This window comes from Trichomycterus rosablanca, chromosome 14 (genome assembly GCF_030014385.1).
Source record: "Trichomycterus rosablanca isolate fTriRos1 chromosome 14, fTriRos1.hap1, whole genome shotgun sequence".
NCBI classification, from domain to species: Eukaryota; Metazoa; Chordata; class Actinopteri; order Siluriformes; family Trichomycteridae; genus Trichomycterus; species Trichomycterus rosablanca.
Genome location: NC_086001.1, coordinates 29,414,099 through 29,434,183, shown reverse-complemented (window position 1 = coordinate 29,434,183; position 20,085 = coordinate 29,414,099). Strand labels below are relative to the sequence as shown.

Here is a 20,085-nt window from a genome sequence, read left to right as displayed (position 1 = left end):
ATTTATGTCGTTTGCATATTGGCACTACGTAGCTTTGATGAAAAAGCGCCCTTAAAACGACGCTGATCCGGTGTATCCGCGACGTATTTTCCGGCATACCTACGTCCAGCTTCCCCTTCTACGACTTTCATCCGATGTCTCCGCGATGTCTTGTTTTAATGTTTTATTTTTATTTTGTGTTTTGTCTTTTAGCAAAACTGAGTTCAAATTATGAAAGGTTTAACAATAAACTTTTATTAGGAATTAAACATTTTTAAAAATTGCAAAATTATGTAAAACATTTGATATAAAATGTTTCTTATTTTAACATACACATATAAATATATAATAACTTACATACTACTAACTTAGCCTTAACTTTAAAAAAACAGAACATATTTACAAGTATTTATATATACATAAACTATTATATATATATAAAACATAAAATAAATGTAAAAACTATCGCTGCCTTTTTCTGAGCCTGTCACTGGAAAGGCGAAGCCACTCTTTAATGATCTTCTCAGCTTCAGCCTCATTTGGAGTGGGGAGCAGCGGGTTTCTCATTGCTGATACTGAAAAAAAAATCGGATTACAAAAAGAGTAGGTATATGTAGCTGTAACATTAGACATGAGTAATAGAATAAATAGTCTCGCTGTATTAAATGAAATTGTATTCATCCCAATGACTCAGTTTCTTTTTTTTTTCTCCAGTGAACAATTTAAGACAATGTACAATACAAAAATATGAAATATAACAACCCATTCAACTAATTAGCACATGGAGGGCACAAGGCTGTGCACTTGAAATATTTCTTACACCTGCAGCACACAGTATGTGTTTTACAGTCCTTCTTTTGAGGGCAGAACTGACATCTCTTCCTCTTACTTGCCCTAGCTGGGGAAGTGGCTGTGGTAGCTGGATGATCAGGGGCTCCTGCACTCTGAATAGCTTTCACAACTGCTGCTGAGGCTTCTGTGTGGGGGACATGCTTCCTTCTTTCAATGAGTGGAGTTACAAGTGCCTTTCCTAGCTGCTCCAGGAACACCCTCCTCTTGTTCTGCTTACGAGACATCCAGGTCGGGTTGATCTCTCTCCAAATCACAAAGGCATTGTAGCAGGAAACATCAATGATGTTGTGGACTGCCCAGGGGCCAGCGGGCAGTCATTCTTCTGCAGCTATCTGTTCCAATCACCTTATCTAGGTTGTCCACACCTCCTTTGTTGCGGTTGTAGTCTAGGATGATGATTGACTTCCTGTCCTCACGATCGCTAATGTCACCATCTGCGTGCAGTGTGCTCAGAAGAACTACATTCTTGTTTTTCTTTGGGAGGTAGGAAACTGGAGTGGTGGTGGGCGTGAAGGCAAACTTTGAGGAGAAGACCTTTCTCTCCTTTGACGCAAGCAGTGCAGGTGGGAGCTCAGGCTTGTTCTTTCGAACTGCACCAACCATGGTGATCTTCCTCTTCAGGAGCTGCAGTCCGAGTTCATAAGAGGTGAAGAAATTGTCACATGTCACATTGTGACCCCTCAGTCCCTCTGTCACATCAAGCACAACGTTTTGTTCTGCATGCCTGCCGTGTTGGTCATATGCTGCTGAGGACCATGTTATTTTGCCATTTTTTGAAAGGAAAGTCTCTCTTTTAGCTTCAGGGTTTTCTTCTTCTTCTGAAGATGATTCATCATGCTCTGGGTTGTATTCCTCCCCATCTTCTTCTTCGGATACATGCTCCACTTCCTCTTCTGAATCAGAGTTGTCTTGCTGGACATCTGAGAAAATCAGCTCTACAGCCTCTTCAACGCTATAACGCACACTCATGGCTTCAGTACAGACAGAATTCTGGGTCCTGTTATCTGCAGCACCTTTATAACCTCTGGAAATAAACAGGTGGTCTTCTGAAGTCTGCGAGAACACCACCTGATTACTTCTGCTACTGATTGATCTGAGACACAACTAAAACATTGTAACATTCTGTGGGTTGTAAATAACTCTGTGACCTTGATTTCAACTCTATTTGCCTCACGGGTCATTTTGACCCGAAGACCACCTTTGTACCTTTTTTTGTACAGCTTACATGGAAATGTGAATAAAAGCAACATTTCACTTTTTCTATTGTTGGGGCCAATCTAGGAAAAGTCATACAATTTCAAGGTAAAAAAATAGCATTTAGTGGATTTTTGGGGGGGTTTTAACACAGTGGCGGGTCATTTTGACCCGAGGACAACAGGAGGGTTAATGCCATTAGACTGCAATAGCTTGTCATCTTTTGATAGAGCTATGAATTTTTGGCATATTAAACAATTCCACATGAGAATGGTAAGGCATTCATCTAGGATTAAAGACTACAGCCTATACACCATATAAAGACTACTGTACTCTGTTAATCAATGGAAGATCACAAAAATATCCATCCAGCAATGATCCTGTGGTTAGAAAATGACTACTGATTATGGTCTAGTGGACTAGAAGGTGCACAAACAAGATATCTTAAGTCAATATACAGAACTAAAAATTGTTGACAAAAATGTTTATACTTACAGACAATTGTGTCTTTCAGGTGTGTGTTTTTGATGGCCGTTTTCTCTCCTCTGCCACACCAGTTCAACTGCACAGCTAGTTGAGGAGCAAACACTTTGCCACAAATCCGCCACACTGTTTTTTTAAGTGTTTGCCCCCCAACCAGTGACAGTTTTGACACCTGAAGTTGACAAAAATATTCGGTAAGTAATGTACATGCAATGTACAATATATATATATATATATATATATATATATATATATATATATATATATATATATATATATATATATATATATATATATATATATATATATATAGTGTGTGTGTGTGTGTAAGGTACAGTAAATTACCAATTTTTGCTTGAAGATCTTGTTTTGAAGATGGACTTCAAAGTCATTCAAGGCCTGAATGCTTTCCAGTGGAAGTCCATCTTCTTCCTCTTTATCTGCTGGTGCAGGTGGCATCTTCAGGCTGCTGTTACCCAAAAAGGGGCCTCTTTGGGTAATAACAGAAGTGAGATGCTGGACCTGGAGCTGCAGTTCCCCCAGCATCTCTAAGATGGCCCTCTCTGCTGCTGGGAAGTCACATAATAATATCATGGTTATTCACACATCTTTATTAGATCAATAAATAAGACAATTAGGAATTTTATAAAATAGAATTTACTTAAACTTACGTGTGCATTGACCCGGCACTAGTCGGCCTGTAGGCAGACGGACTCTAGGTGCGTTAGCTATTAACACCAAGGACAGTATATTGGTCTACTCATAAGTATTTAAGTATAACAATAATAAGTGAGGTTAACCACAAATATAAAGTCACTGTAATTTGTGCAGTGCTGTTATCTTACCTGGTCCTGCTGACAGAATGTCACAGTGGCTTTCCAAACCAACACTTTGATTGTCTTCTGTCACTTAAGGAGAAAGGTAAGCACTTGGTAAGATTTAAGTTTGTCTTCTTAAACATGCTGAAGATCTATAGTGAAATTTACTATTAAATTATTAAGAAACATTTTAGTTAATTGTAATGTTAATGACTGTAGAGAAACCTTACTTTGTTCTGTGATGGTGGACTGTCCATCTTGACTGAGCAATTGGATTTGTGACATCACTGAAAGCAAATAATTATGCATGGGTGATTAAACTTTTTATGAATTTGTAAGGTTATGTATATTTCTCTATTTGTTTTGATAAATACTTATCAAGCAGGGGGTTTCTATGAATAGCATATATGACAAATGTGATTTTACTCTGCTGTGTTGGTTCAGTGAACCAAGCATCCTGAATTCTTCCCTGATAGGACTGGGCCTTTGACATCACTGAAAAAAAGAAATAGGTATGTACTATATTCATAATTTAAATTTGTTATTCTAAGTTTGTTTTATTGTGGACTGAAATTAAAACTGCACTTCAGAACTTTTATTAGTTGGACAGGATAAAAGGAAAAAAAATACTGTAAGCTCTCTTAAATCTAGTCATTTCCACAGCATGAAACATTTTTGTTCCATTGCTTAATTGAATTTATTTAAATATGTTAAACTTGTTTTATTAATTAGTAGGAGAATATCTCAGTTTCAACATTTGATATGTTTTCTTGGTACTAATTTCAATTAAAAATACAATGTAAATAATTTGCACATCATTGTATTCTGTTATTATTTATATGTAGCCCAGCATCCCAACTTTTTTGGAAAGTGTTGTAATGTTTTTATATATTTAATTTCTTCATTTTCAATGAACTTTACCTTGTCTAGATTCTGGGAAGGAGGTTTCATCCGAGTATCCCTGAACATTTGTCTGGAAGCACTCATCCTGTGACATCACTAAAAAATCATAATTTGGTAAGTACACTGTCCATTTTAAAAACCTGCTTTTTTCAATATGCGTTTATGCGTGATGTTTGAAATACTAAGCTTCTATAAATATAATGGAACTGAAAAAAAAAGATTTTATTTTTCTCTGGGCATTGGTTATATTATTATAGACTAGCTTTGCACTGCTTAGTCCTCAAACAGTTTAACAAACACATTCTTAACAGTATCTAACTAATTATAGTGAATATTAACAATCTTCAGTATGAGATTTCTAATAAACGCCCAGTAATACTTGTGAAAATGTGAAATATCATAAGCTTTAAAGCCAGTGTTGTGTTTTAAAGATTTGCCAGGCTTTTCCCAGTCTTTCAAACTATATTTTATTCAGGCAATGGAATGAAAAGATTTAAGTCTTCTGAGCTATTGTGTTTCCTAAAATTTAAGGGGCCCTATAAGGTGGTATAAGTATATAAACAAGATTCAAAATGTATTTTTATTATTATTTTATCAAAATAAGGCTGAGGTTTTTTTTTTTTTTTTTTTTTTTTTTTGGTGATGTCACAAAAATGCCAGGCGCATGTATGTATCTGTTCAGCCTTCAGCCATTTAGACCCATCTAGTCCAGCTCAAGTTGCAAAGAGTGTTACATCTTGGACTGCTTTTCTTTTTTTTTTTTTTTTTGGGAAGACAAATACACTAAACTTACTACTTCTGTTTGTTCCAGGATTTCGATGGTCAGCAGGTGGTGGTGGTGGTATTGGTGGTGGTGGTAGGGAATGCACTGTTTTCTTTTTCATTTTGAGATTCTGTTTTTGAGGGCTGGGATGCCATTTTGCTTGAGACTTTTCAATAAATTCAAATGGCTTTTTAGGTCTAAAAAGTAAAAGAAAAATCAAATAGAAATCTTCATGAAGTACTACACAATGTTGTGTGACATGTTATAAAATTACTTTCGTTTTCGTGGGGAATCATTGTCTGAATTTAAATCCGAGGTCTCGCAGGATATTCTCCATTTCTGGACGACCTTGTCCAAACAATCTGTAATATATTTTGCATGCAGACAATTAAATGCATAATATACAGTCATGGGAAAAAGTAAGTACACCCTCTTTGAATTTTATGTTTTTATGTATCAGGACATAATATAAATCATCTGTTCTTCATCAGGTCTTACCATTATATAAATACAACCTCAGATAGACAATAACACATAACAAATTACACCATCTCATTATTTATATAAAAAACTAGATCAAAATACAAAAAGCAGTGTGTGAAAAAATAAGTACACCCTTACTGTTTCTAAAGGAATTAAGAGGGTATTTATCAGTCAGGTTCTGCTAATCAAATGATCTTGATTAACAGATGATTAGTAAGTGTGATCACGTCTATAAAATCAGAAGTTTTGGCACTTATTGTGGTCTGGACCATTCAGGTGTGTGTAAACACAATACCAAGTAGGAAAGACATCAACAATGATCTTAGACAAAGAATTGTTCCTGCTGATTATTCTGGGAAGGGTTATAAAGCCATTTCCAAATCTGAAGTTCATCGTTCTACAGTAAGAAAGATCATTTACAAGTGGAAAACATTCAAGGCCCAGTAGTAGACGTCCCTGCAAGTTCACCACGAGATCAGACTGTGCAATGCTCTGAGAAATTGCAAAACATCCAAGAGCTTCATCTAAGACTCTACAGGCTTCGGTTAGCATGTTAAATGTTCAATTTAATGACTGTTCAACTAAAACAAAAAGACTGAACAGGTTTGGCCTGCTGGAAGGGTTTCTGAAAGAAAATGTTCTCTCTTTAAAATGAACATGACAAAACAGATTAAGTTTGCAAAGTTGCATCTGAAATAAACCACAAGATTTCTGGAACAATGTCCTGTGGACAGACGAAACCAAAATTGAGATATTTGGCCAAAATTCACAACGGCACATCTGACAAAAAACAAACACAGCATATCAGCACAAACACCCCATACAAACTGTCAATCATGGTGGTGAAGGGGTGACGATTAGGGGTTTGTGTTACAGTCACAGGATCTGGACAGATTACAGCCGTTGAGTCGACCATGAACTCCTCTTGAAACCAAAGTATTCTAGAGTTAAATTTGAGATCATTTACAAATGAATGGACACAAACCTCAGTGAACTGAAGTAATGTTGTAAAGAAGAGTGGAGTAAAATTCCTCCAGAACGATGTTAGAGACTGATAAAGTCATACAGAAAACCATTACTACAACTTATTACTAATAAATGAGATTCTACATGCTATTCATTCATGGGGTGTACTTATTTTTTCACATACTGCTTTTTCTATTTTGGTCTAGTGTTTTTATACAAATGAATGAATGAGTGTAATTTATTATGCATTATTGTTTATCTGAGACTGTATTTATATAATTTTAAGACCTGATAAGAAATAGATGGTTTTTATTATGTCTGAATACACAAAACCATAGAATTCAAAGAGGGTGTACTTACTTTTTCACATGACTGTACATACAGTGCAGACCAAAAGTTTGGACACACCTTCTCATTCAAAGATTGTTCTTTTTTTTCATGACTATGAAAATGGTAGATTCACACTGAAGGCATCAAAACTATGAATTAACACATGTGGAATTATATACTTAACAAAAAAGTGTGAAACAACTGAAAATATGTTTTATATTATAGTAGCCACCTTTTGCTTTGATTACTGCTTTGCAGTAGAGTACATCCGTCCACCTTTTCTGCGCCGCACAAAGACACGGTGGTTGGAACCAAAGATCTCAAATTTGGACTGATCAGACCAAAGCACAGATTTTCACTGGTCTAATGTCCATTCCTTGTGTTCTTTAGCCCAAACAAGTCTCTTCTGCTTGTTGCCTGTCCTTAGCAGAGGTTTCCTAACAGCTATTTTACCATGAAGGCCTGATGCACACAGTCTCCTCTTAACCGTTGTTCTAGAGGTGTGTCTGCTGCTACAGCTCTGTGTGGCATTTACCTGGTCTCTAATCTGAGCTGCTGTTAACCTGCGATTTCTGAGGCTGGTGACTCGTATGAGCTTATCCTCCGCAGCAGAGGTGACTCTTGGTCGTCCTTTCCTGGGGCGGTCCTCATGTAAGCCAGTTTCTTTGTAGCGCTTGATGGTTTTTGCGACTGCACTTGGGGACACTTTCAAAATTTTCCCAATTTTTCGGACTGACTGATCTTCAGTTCTTAAAGTAATGATGGCCACTCATTTTTCTTTACTTAGCTGCTTTTTTTCTTGCCATAATACAAATTCTAACAGTCTATTCAGTAGGACTATCAGCTGTGTATCCACCTGACTTCTGCACAACACAACTGATGGTCCCAACCCCATTTATAAGGCAAGAAATCCCACTTATTAAACCTGACAGGGGACACCTGAGAAGTGAAAACCATTTCAGGTGACTACCTCTTAAAGCTCATCAAGAGAATGCCAAGAGTGTGCGAAGCAGTAATCAAAGCAACAGGTGGCTACTTTGAAGAACCGAGAATATAAAACATATTTTCAGTTGTTTCACACTTTTTTGTTAAGTTAAAATATAATTCCACATGTGTTAATTCATAGTTTTGATGCCTTCAGTGTGAATCTACAATTTTCATAGTCATGAAAATAAGTCATGAACTCTTTGAATGAGAAGGGTGTGTCCAAACTTTTGGTCTGTACTGTATAATGTACATAATATAGATAATGTTTATCTAATCAATATTCTTATACATTTTAGATTACCTGAGCTGTAAAGGATACGAGCTTGGTGCTGTGTCCATCCTCTGCTCACATTTGGGACCTCACTGCCTCGGATACTTTTTAGAAGTTTGGCTTTGTCTGTGTATGGAGGCCACCATGATATGCCCTCATGGTACCACTCTGCTGCCACCGGGCTTGTTGTTCCCTCATCCACAAATTCAACCAGTAGGTACATTCCTATCATACAGGGATCTATCATGCTACTCATATGTCATGAAAACTATAAAAAAAAAATAATAAACTTGATTATGAAGAAGAAAATTTAAAAAAAACTCAGTGGGGATGAAAAGGGAGGTTCTGGTAGCAAATTTCTCATGAACTGGTATGCAGAAGGGGAAAAGATACAAATTTCATCTTATATGGCAAAACAAATGCCTTCTGTTGAACTTCTGAAAATGTGCAATATTCAGTGGCCCCTGAGACCTTGTCTATTAAGTAGATGCCAAGTGTGGCTGAGGAAAGAGGGTATTCGAAGAATGATTCCTGTTCGAGAAAACAGCAGTATGCAATGTAGACCTCATTTCCATGGGAGAAAATATTTTTCACTCTGGCAACTTTGTTGTTGATGTAAATAAAGCTGTTGGCTTCATCTAATCTCAATGAGAAACTCTGTGTCCTCAGTTCGCGATACTGACTGGCTGTTTGGATGGACCTGGGAAGTGGACCACATGCATGAACTTTGTATAATCCCATTCTTTTCCTATTTCGATTCAGTTTTTTGGGCCTCTCTGACAGTCTTCTAATGACCTGACTGAGTGGGAAGCCAGGTTTTCTAATTAGCTTTTTAATCTGGTGAAGGAAAGATTCAAATTTAAATGCACTGAAATTATCGAGTGCACCATGTATTTTTACATCTTGTGCCAAGTGAACAAGGTTGTGTACATTGTAAGACATGAACTTTTCCCCATAGAGCTCTTGAAAGTGTTTCACAAATAAAACCAAAATGTCATTAGCATACTCAAGATGGTCTCGGAGTAGCTGTTTGCTGGATAAAATGAACACTCCCACAAAAAGTAGAAGAAAGTTTTGGTATGCTGTTGTAATGAGTGTGCTATTTAAAAGAACAGGCCCACTGTACAACAAAAACTGCCGGAACTCAGTAGCTTTCCACCTGTCTAACTCTCTTACAGACCTTGGTTGTCGCGAGAATTCCAAGGGAACATTTTTACGGATTTGCTGAAGTCTGCTTGAAAGGTTGTCAACAGTAGAGGCAGGCAGTCTGCAGGACAAAGGACCCCGTAGCCACAACAAAAGGAGCCTGCGCATAACACCAAGGCACACAAGGTGCATATAGTCTAATGGAAAGCCTGTTACCATTTTCAGTGATGTTCTTTGCAGTGGTGTGGGACCATGATGATGTTCTTCATCTATTTGAGCCCTGAATGACTCATCTGTTCTGAGTAAAGCATCAATTTCAGGAAAAACAACTCGATTCTCAATATACTTCCCCTCTTGGGTACATTTCCCACAGCCACTATAGCCAGAGTGACCGTTTATGTTTTTCACAAAGGCACATGCCGGAGCATCACAAACTACTGTGCACAGCCTTAAGTACAGGAAATCTCCTTTGTAATTAAATCCTTTTTCCAGATTAGAAATGTCTGACACAAAATCTTCTAGGAAGGCATCCAGGGATCCTGGTTTTTGGTTGCCACAAAACAAACCTATTATGACTGGGTCATGTTTTGGAAGATTTTCAATAATTCCTAGAATTGGCCAAAACTGTGTGGTGGAACTCTTGAATAAAGGTAAACCATCAATATTGACCTGGAGGTTCAGAAGGTGTGTTTCTTTTATGACATGCTTGTGTTCTTCTAAGAGATGTGTAATAGCTTCAAGCACACCAAAATGGTAATACTGTCCCCCAGCAATATCTTTGCAGGTCATTTTTGTAGAACGAACAGTTCCAAGCAATGTTCTTGCATCATGAGGGAGTTTTGGGTGGTAATCTGCCAGGATCTTTAGGAGACTGTTTAAAGCAGAATGTGTAACATTTTGCTCAACAGCCCATGATGCCAGTCTACTATGCAGAGAGGCTTGGACTTCTGACACACGCGAGACAGATGATTCTGTTTCTGTGAGTTCAAAGGCATCAAAAAATTCCTCGTTGTCCTCATTGGACAAACAGTCTTCAATTTCCTCAGTATTTTGTTCCTGCCTTTGATATGGACTCCCACAGCCCAGTTCATTTACGTAGACAGAAATTAATTGTTCATTAACTCTGGCTTTGGATTTTCTTCTTATTGTCCAATATGAGGGTGTTGTGAAAGCCATACTGAGAATTTAAAAAGACCAAACATGAAACATAAAATAAATGTTTTAAACAGTCTTCTGTTCCATCTTGACAATGGTTACTTACTGGATGCAGATGAAAAACTTCACAGGATAATCACAGAATTGGAAATCTGTTTTAAGAGAAATATATTAATTATAACAAAAACTATAGTATTACTTATGTCATGCTCCGTTACTGTAGAACATAATTGTAGAACTTCACTATTTAAGTTATAACTCAAGTATTTCAAGAACAGAGTCATAATATTTCAAGATTAAAATAATTATTTTAAGATTAAACTTAAAATTTTGAGAATGTGAAATCACTGTGGACTACCCAACAGCATTTGATGGTAGTGTGTGAGGCACACAGAAACATTCTACTAAAAGGCTCAGGTATTGAATCGGCAAAAGAACTGGATTCTAAAATAAATTACACATCATTTACTGATGTTTAATCACAAACCTGACCGAGGAAAGTGTTAGTAATATTATCAGAAAACCCCAATGCAGCCCTAAAGATGGTCATGTGTTTTTACGGTTAGAATTTGGATTCTGGTAGTCCAATGACGCTCTAAATATTATAACTATTACAACTTTAATCTCAAAATAATTATGACTTTGATCTCATTACGATTTTAAACTTTACATTTTTTGGTCACCATCATAAATATGACTTTAGTATTAAATATTTTGATAATCTTGAAGTAGAGCTTAATCACAAAATATTATGTCTTTCTTGATATCTTTTATTTTGACCCTAACTGACCCTAAAACACTATTTCAATAAACTTCTTCAGTTTGTAAGTTTTGTTTGTTGTAATGGGATTGATGGCAGACGTGGGTGTGGTTAGACCTGTAGCCCCCCTAAAAAGTGAGAAAAAGAAAGACGTGTCTGTTATATTTAGGGTGGACAATGTGTATTTAACTGTTGTGGATAACATACTAGTCATAATTATTTTATTCACTTGGGCCAATCCATTAAATTATTCTGGAGCATTTTCTGAATGTGCAATGTGTTCCCAAAACATTTTAAATAGTCTCTAACAAAACATAAAGATTTTATTTGTTTTATCTGTGATGAACAAGTAAACGTAGATTTATTGTAAGAGGTTTTGCCCAGATGGGATTCCACAGCGCTTCTTCAGATATAGGCGCGCATGTTTTCTAAGCTCCAGCGCATCTGTTACTGATTGACGCGCTCTCCCTCACCAAAGCTCACTAAGTGGGAGTGATCTTGGCTAATCGCCTCTTTGGCTTCCTCCAAGTCCCTGCTATTGGTTTGCAGAAGTGTCAATCACTTCTTCTGACCCAGAGTTGTAAGCGAATCCCTGGCCAGAGCGCACTGCACATAACAATATTGCATCTCAATTTTTTTTACCCTTTTAATTAAATCACAAAATACAATATATATTAAAATGTAAAAAAATATTCGAACATTTTATATTATTTACATATTTAATTTGCATATGGGACATCAATTTAGTCCCGCCCTCAGCTCGCTGGTCCGATCGGCGTAATTTGGTGATTGGTGGTTCTGGATGTCAGTCAGATCTTTCTCTGAAAGTAGGCGCTTCTTGTCTGCAGTGAGCTGTAAACAGTTAGTCCACGTGTGGGAGCAGAACGGGGGATGCTCGTGGATTTGTCCTCCTCTGTTATCAGTAGTGGCACGTAATTAAGCTTTAAGAAATGTCGGTAATGTGTTAAGTTCTTGTTTAAATGGTAATTGTCCAGTATATGTCAGTGATATTGTGCTGAACGTGAGCAGCTCAGCTGTTTAGCCTGTTGGAGTCAGACACGTTGGACATTTAGTTTAAAGTGTGTGTTTAAACTGTGCCTAATGTTTTACTACTGAACATCTTAGAGCTTAAGAGAATTTACAGTGTTCCGTTTTGTTGGTGCTCGATGGTCAACTAATAAATCACGACTCTGAGTCGACTCAGTGTTAACCACGGCACGGCGTAGAGGAATCGACTCCTCTGGCGATCGGTGTAGAGGAATCGACTCCTCTGAATTATATATTTCGAGAATTAATGAAATATTAAACGTTTAATAATGTTGTTCCTCTCAAACTGAAAATGAAAAATATTGTTTGGTATTTTATTTACCACAACAATCCATCTGTGTTAGCCTCAAAGCTAACTCAAGTTAACCTGGTTAATCTAAAAAGATTTATTTTATTCTGATTAATATACCGGTATATTATATTGTTTTGTCACCCATTATAACATATTAATTTTTCATATCTTGTGTTTTATTTTATTTATTTCTTACCTCTAAACTCCTTAAAGCCAGAAATAACGAACTGAGGGTGAAAAACGGCTTTTTATACCCTCAAACTGCGCGAGACTGCTAGCGCGTGCAGTCACTTTCACACTTTCCCGCCGCCCTCCTCAGGGTGTTCAGTCTAGTAAATATCATCAGCTACACTGTATGGACTAAAGTATTCTTTTATAACACCCCATTCTAAATCCATAGACCTTTATATATAGTCTGTTCCCCTCTGCAGCTATAACAGCTCCCATTCTTCTGGGAAGGCTTTCTACAAGAGTGTGTCTGTGGGAAATGGATCAGTTCATATAGCATCTGTGAGATCAGACAGTGATGTTGGATGAGAGGACCTGGCTCACAATCTTCATTCTAGTTTATCCCAGCAGTGTTTGAGGGGGTTGAGGTCAGAGCTCTGTATGGGCATTCACTAAGTGCTTGATTTTATACACTATATGGACAAAAGTATTGGGACACACTTCTTAATCACTAAATTTAGGGGGTTTGTTCAGTCCCATTGCCACAGGTATATAAAATCAAACACCTAGTGAATGCCAGGAGAATGAGTGCACAGTGTCAACCCAGTTTGGTGGAGCAGGGATAATGTTATGGGGTTTTTCAGGGCTTGGTCTAGGCCTGGGAATGAGAATTCTTAATGCTTCATTACACCAAGTCATTTTGGACAGTTATTTGGTTTCAACTTTGTGGGAACTGTTTGGAGAAGGCTCTTTTCTGTTTGTACATGACTGTGTCCCAGTGTACAAAGAAAGGTTCATAAAGGCATGGTTGGGTGAGTTTGGTCTGGAAGAACGTGATCGGTCCACACAGAGCTCTGACCACAACCCCATCGAACACCTTTGCTGGGAAATGGAGAATGGAGATTGTGAGCCATGTCTTCTTGTCCATCACTTCCTGACCTCACAAATGCTCTTATGGATGAATGGACAATAATTCCCACAGACACACTCAAATCTTGTAGAAAGCCTTCACAGTGGGATGTCATGAATTCTCCTGTAGGTGTAATATGTAGGTGTCCAAATACTTTTGTCCCTATTAGGTGTATATGTAGGATTTAGAGCAGCTAGACCAAGGTATGCTTCATTGCATTTGATCAGGAGGAGAAACTTTTACTTGCTACAGGGGATGACGCTATATTTAACACGAAACAAATACATTGGGTCCTGGTTTGCTTTTATACTGGTCATATGTATTTGCAGTTGAACCAAAATTAGGGAACAAAGTGACACGTGACAAGCCTGCAAGCATAGATGTGTTGAGTGAGACGCATCGAAGGCAGTTCAGTACGCTTGGTGGTCAATAGATTCATGTGGACTCAGACAAAACAGTGAGTTTTGCTAATCAATAGTTAATAAATACATTGATTAACAATATTTATATAGCACATCAACATGTTTACATAGTTACATCAGTATGCATTTTTTTAAAGAAAAGAGTTACCTTGGTTAAAGAGCATTTATCCATGTATGAATGTATGTATTTATTCATGTATTTAGCAGTGGCCCTAATATGCTGTCGTAGCAAACATACCTTTCTCCAACAAAACAGTTGCATAGTGAAGACACAAGTGTGCTCGGGCCCAGAACATAGCAGTGTGCACAGGGGAAAAGGGAGTACAATCATTCTCTGGTATTGTACAAGGCAACAGCGCCTAGTGTGAGTGCACCTTTATGTTCTTAAACTTGGTATGGTTGTCAAAAGAAGTCATATCCTAATTTTTATTGATATATTTAACTGAGGGTCTGTGTAATCTTAACTTACTGACTAGTGTAAACTTTGACTTTTAAATACAACAGAAGGAGAAGAAGCCAAAATTGACTTGCAGGTGCAGAAATCTGCTATTAAAAGGGAAACATTCAAACGCCTCATGTCTAGACAGGACATGACACATTAAAACACATTTATATATCTGTGCACACACACACACACATGTGCCTTGTCCTTGTTTTTACTATGCACTTATTTACCATTCATCATAAATTCATTAAATGAATGTCTCATGAACTTAAACAGTTTGTCTGTGCTCTTTCCTCTGCGTTGTCCTGCATATAGTCTCCACCATGGTTTGTTGTGCTGCCTGGAGATGCTCCTGTCGCTCAGAGTGACTGACACACATCTTAACATTACCAGAGATTACACCAACAAAAATGAGGTAATCCTATTCAAACACTGCATTTGCACTTTTTACAAACAAAAACCACAGCACTGGGAAGCTTAAAGTTTGATTTATTTAAAGTAAGGAATAGGGAAAGGTCATTGGGATCTGTTAAAAAATATATACAGGGTGGGCCATTTATATGGATACACCTAAATAAAATGGGAATGGTTGGTGATATTAACTTCCTGTTTGTGACACATTAGTATATGGGAGGGGGAAAACTTTTCAAGATGGGTGGTGACCATGGCGGCCATTTTGAAGTCGGCCATTTTGGATCCAACTTTAGTTTTTTCAATGGGAAGAGGGTCATGTGACACATCAAACTTATTGAGAATTTCACAAGAAAAACAATGGTGTGCTTGGTTTTAACGTAACTTTATTCTTTCATGAGTTATTTACAAGTTTCTGACCACTTATAAAATGTGTTCAAAGTGCTGCCCATTGTGTTGGATTGTCAATGCAACCCTCTTCTCCCACTCTTCACACACTGATAGCAACACCGCAGAAGAAATGCTAGCACAGGCTTCCAGTATCCGTAGTTTCAGAAGACCAATCCACTTTCCAGGAAACTGTTCATCTAGGAATTCTCGGACCTGACACCCATAATGTGGTGGTGCACCATCTTGCTGGAAAAACTCAGGGAACGTGCCAGCTTCAGTGCATAAAGAGGGAAACACATCATCATGTAGCAATTTCAAATATCCAGTGGCCTTGAGGTTTCCATTGATGAAGAATGGCCCCACTATCTTTGTACCCCATATACCACACCATACCATCAATTTTTGTGTTCCAACAGTCTTGGAGGGATCTATCCAATGTGGGTTAGTGTCAGACCAATAGCGGTGGTTTTGTTTGTTAACTTCACCATTCACATAAAAGTTTGCCTCATCACTGAACAAAATGTTCTGTGTAAACTGAGGGTCCTGTTCCAATTTTTGTTTTGCCCATTCTGCAAATTCAGTGCGCCGATCTGGGTCATCATCGTTGAGATGCTGCAGCAGCTGGAGTTTGTAAGGGTGCCATTTGTGAGTAGCTAATATCCGCTGAAGGGATGTTCGACTGATGCCACTTTCCAGTGACATGCGGCGAGTGCTACGCTGTGGGCTCTTGCTGAATGAAGCTAGGACAGCCACTGATGTTTCCTCATTAGTGACAGTTTTCATGCGTCCACATTTTGGCAAATCCAACACTGAACCAGTTTCACGAAACTTGCTAACTGTAGCATGGGAGATGGGTGGTCTCGTAGGGTGTCTTTCATTAAAATCTGCTGCAATGACCCGGGTACTGCGTTCACCAGACATCAACACAATTTCTATCTGCGTGTTAACCTCTGCGACATGTCAATGGCTGTAAACAAAGAGAAGCTTGTAAATAACTCATGATAGAATAAAGTTAAAACCAAGCACACCATTGTTTTTCTTGTGAAATTCTCAATAAGTTTGATGTGTCACATGACCCTCTTCCCATTGAAAAAACTAAAGTTGGATCCAAAATGGCCGACTTCAAAATGGCCGCCATGGTCACCACCCATCTTGAAAAGTTTTCCCCCTCCCATATACTAATGTGCCACAAACAGGAAGTTAATATCACCAACCATTCCCATTTTATTTAGGTGTATCCATATAAATGGCCCACCCTGTAGACAAGAAAAAAAGCAAAAGCAGCACTAAAATAATAAAGAACAATAATGCTGCTCTCAAACAAAGTGAATTGGGGGCAAATCATTTAAAGACCACTTTTTCAAAATGACTAAATTGAGGCATTAGTCAGACTAAACACAAAAGGGACGAAATAGATCAATCACTTTGCTGCTGGTCCAACAGGTTACAAGACCCTGCAGGTAGTGCAGGGTTCCTCTACCAAGAATAAGAGCCCTGCAAAGATGGATGCAGGGTGTTAGAACTGGGCCTGGTGTGTTCACAGAGGTTTTTGGTTTTCTAAAACTGAAGGTAAATGGATTGACATAACTTGAAATGGAATGGGTGTTGACCTTGAATGAAATTGCAGCCACAGCAAATGTTGAATTTTAATCTAGCCTTGGTCCACTTGGCAGTCTGTAGCATCACTGTGGCATCACTGCTCCTTCACCATGCAGCACCCAGTGCTCCTACAGTAGGTTATTAATATACACCATCAAGATTGCTTAAGTATAACTTACATTTAATATAGTAAAAGAGTAACTTTTTTATTTTTTACATTTTACTTTTATACGGTAGTACAATATTTTTGTACTGAGCATGAGCTTCCCATAAAGCCTATTATGATCAATTGTTTAAGACGTTTAACTCGCCTTGTATTTTCAGTCTCACTAACTTTTTCTTTTTCCTTTGTTATTAATTTAAAATCAGACGAGTTGCAACATAAGGTGATAGTCAAGAGAATCACAATGCCTACAGCATAATAAATAGGCTGTTTGTGGTTAATGTGTTGCATACTTTATTCAGTATACTAGCCTTATTTGTTAATGTTCCCTAAATTGACTAATTTAGTATGGGATAATTCACTAAGATGTGTTAATGCACAGATATTCAGTCTTATGCTTTAAATATTTTACCGTTTGAATGTGCATCACTCCATGCTCCACCACTGGGGTAAAAAATGTGACCCGTTGGAGTGATATTTTATATTTTAATATTTATTATTTTCACAAAACAGAATTAAACAAATGTGAAAATAATGACAGGCAATCACAGTTTATAGGTATTACCAGACTTAATTTTTTATGTGTCAAATATATGACTTAAAGATATTGCTAGAATTGAAAAACTATACAGGCGAGTCTCGCTTCAGCATCTGTCTGTGAGGAGTTTGGAGCTTCTCCCTGTGTCTGTGTGGGTTTTCGCCAGGTGCTCTGGTTCCCTCCCTGCTCCTGAAAAACACAAAGGGTAGGCTTATTGGATACACGTAATTGCCCCTCGGTGTGTGTGTGTGTGGTATGTGGTATATGTATTCCTGCTTTGTGCTGAGTGATTCCGGGTGGGCTCCGGACAAACCACCACTCTGACGGACTAAGCAGATGAGAAAATGTCTGACTGACTATCAGAATACACTGCTGTATTGCTTTTCAAAGATTATTGCCCTAATTTTAGTTTTTCTATTAGTTCAACCCTACTAAAAACAAGTTTGGCGTAAAGGACTGCCTGAAAGATCAATCTGAGGTGCTGCATGCAGTACATGTGATGTTTAAGGAACTAAACCACTTAATGTTTGGTTATTATGTAATGTGTACAGCAAATATACTGTCTTCTGTAACTTGATCTATTGAGCTATTTTAGCTGAAACACTCATTTGTTGTGTATATATTTTGTAAAAAAAAAAAACAGATCTGATGCCACTGCAGCAGGACAGTACAGCAATAACAATATGGCAGTGTTCGTCATAACCTAATTTGGTGATGTTTTCTTCACTTGGCTTTGTCTACCATTGTTTTGCTTAACAACACTCAACTTATTCTTTCTTTTCTTCCTTTTGACACAGGTTTTGGCTCGAATCTCAGCATGTACAACGGACATCATCTTATGGAGCAGCAGCTTAAGTTGTCTTCAACCTTCAAAAGTTCAAACACATCACTTCCCTGCTGTGTACCCTTCCCTGGCTTCCTGTAGCAGCCTCCCCTTGAGTGAACAGCAGAATGACTGTCTTAGAACAGAGTCAAACTTAGGAGAGTCTCCTAAATTATAGAAAAGCTCTTAGTGCTGCTAGAGCAAAATATTTCTCCTCGCTAGAAGAAAACAAAACTAATCCTACATTTAATACTGTAGCAAAACTAACTAGGAAGACCACCACTACAGAAGCATCCACACCATCAGTATTTAGCAGCGACAACTTTATGAATTTTTTCAGTGATGAAGTTGAAAACATATGGCACAAAATTAATACTATTAATCTAAACCTGAGCAATCTGATGACAAACCAACTAGATGTCAGTATAGTTACATCAGATCAGCGTTTAGAGTCTTTTAACCCTCTCCGTGAGACCAAGTTAATTTCACTAATTTCTTGATCAAAATCGACAACATGTATACTAGATCCCGTACCCACAACTTTCCTAAAACAGATACAACTCTTTTAAAAAAGATCAATTCATCTCTTAGTACTGGCTATGTCCCTAAATCATTTAAAGCAGTTATCAAACCTCTGGCAAAAAACCTAACCTAGACCCCTGCCAGTTGTCTAATTACAGACCGATATCAACCCTCCCCTTCATCTCCAAAATCCTAGAAAAGGTTGTAGCACAGCAGCTATGTTCATACCTGCATAGAAATAACATTTGTCAGTCAGGGTTTAGGCCTCATCATAGCACAGAGACAGCGCTGGTTAAAGTTGTGAATGACCTGTTACTGGCCTCTGATCAGGGTTGTGTCTCCCTGCTTGTACTGCTTGACTTAAGTGCAGCTTTTGACACCATTGATCTCCTTTATAGGCTAGAAAATATTGTTGGAGTTTAGGGAACAGCCTATTTGAGTGACCGTTATCAGTTTGTAGATGTAAATGGTGAATATTCTATGCACAGTAAGGTTAAGTTTGGTGTTCCACAAGGTTCTGTTTTAGGCCCATCTATGTACAGTGTATCACAAAAGTGAGTACACCCCTCACATTTCTGCAGATATTTAAGTATATCTTTTCATGGGACAACACTGACAAAATGACACTTTGACACAATGAAAAGTAGTCTGTGTGCAGCTTATATAACAGTGTAAATTTATTCTTCCCTCAATATACAGCCATTAATGTCTAAACCACCAGCAACAAAAGTGAGTACACCCCTAAGAGACTACACCCCTAAATGTCCAAATTGAGCACTGCTTGTCATTTTCCCTCCAAAATGTCATGTGACTTGTTAGTGTTACTAGGTCCCAGGTGTGCATAGGGAGCAGGTGTGTTCAATTTAGTAGTACAGCTCTCACACTCTCTCATACTGGTCACTGAAAGTTCCAACATGGCACCTCATGGCAAAGAACCCTCTGAGGATCTTAAAAGACGAATTGTTGCGCTACATGAAGATGGCCAAGGCTACAAGAAGATTGCCAACACCCTGAAACTGAGCTGCAGCACAGTGGCCAAGATCATCCAGCATTTTAAAAGAGCAGGGTCCATTCAGAACAGACCTCGCGTTGGTCGTCCAAAGAAGCTGAGTTCACGTGCTCAGCGTCACATCCAACTGCTGTCTTTGAAAGATAGGCGCAGGAGTGCTGTCAGCATTGCTGCAGAGATTGAAAAGGTGGGGGGTCAGCCTGTCAGTGCTCAGACCATACGCCGCACACTACATCAAATTGGTCTGCATGGCTGT

At 38.1% G+C, this 20,085-nt stretch overlaps 1 protein-coding gene and 1 long non-coding RNA gene across 10 annotated transcripts; one reads left to right on the top strand and one right to left on the bottom strand.

The window, feature by feature from the left end:
• Positions 1-273: 273 nt before the first annotated feature.
• On the bottom strand, positions 274-10,470 carry LOC134326637 (uncharacterized). Of its 7 annotated transcripts, XM_063008809.1 has the most exons (12): positions 10,437-10,470; positions 8,060-8,254; positions 5,267-5,354; positions 5,023-5,189; positions 4,248-4,325; positions 3,753-3,821; positions 3,557-3,613; positions 3,354-3,416; positions 3,180-3,236; positions 2,854-3,077; positions 2,521-2,680; positions 276-554 (listed from the first exon to the last, which is right to left on the bottom strand). In XM_063008809.1, exons 2-12 carry the CDS (start codon positions 8,250-8,252, stop codon positions 442-444), a joined length of 1,269 nt encoding a protein of 422 aa, XP_062864879.1. In that variant the 5' UTR covers positions 8,253-8,254; positions 10,437-10,470; the 3' UTR covers positions 276-441. The 7 variants fall into 7 exon arrangements, with proteins under 7 accessions (XP_062864877.1, XP_062864878.1, XP_062864879.1 ...); XM_063008807.1 differs by lacking the exon at positions 10,437-10,470 and having other exon boundaries at positions 274-554; positions 2,854-3,074; positions 8,060-8,273; XM_063008808.1 differs by lacking the exon at positions 10,437-10,470 and having other exon boundaries at positions 274-554; positions 3,180-3,206; positions 8,060-8,273.
• On the top strand, positions 3,622-19,352 carry LOC134326639 (uncharacterized). 3 transcript variants are annotated; one of them, XR_010014548.1, is made up of 7 exons: positions 3,628-3,838; positions 4,257-4,343; positions 5,041-5,085; positions 8,055-8,242; positions 8,699-9,361; positions 14,690-14,789; positions 18,273-19,352. It is a non-coding gene; the product is annotated as an uncharacterized LOC134326639 (long non-coding RNA). The 3 variants fall into 3 exon arrangements; XR_010014547.1 differs by lacking the exons at positions 14,690-14,789; positions 18,273-19,352 and having other exon boundaries at positions 3,622-3,838; positions 8,699-9,843; XR_010014549.1 differs by lacking the exons at positions 5,041-5,085; positions 14,690-14,789; positions 18,273-19,352 and having other exon boundaries at positions 3,623-3,838; positions 8,699-9,843.
• Positions 19,353-20,085: the final 733 nt, after the last annotated feature.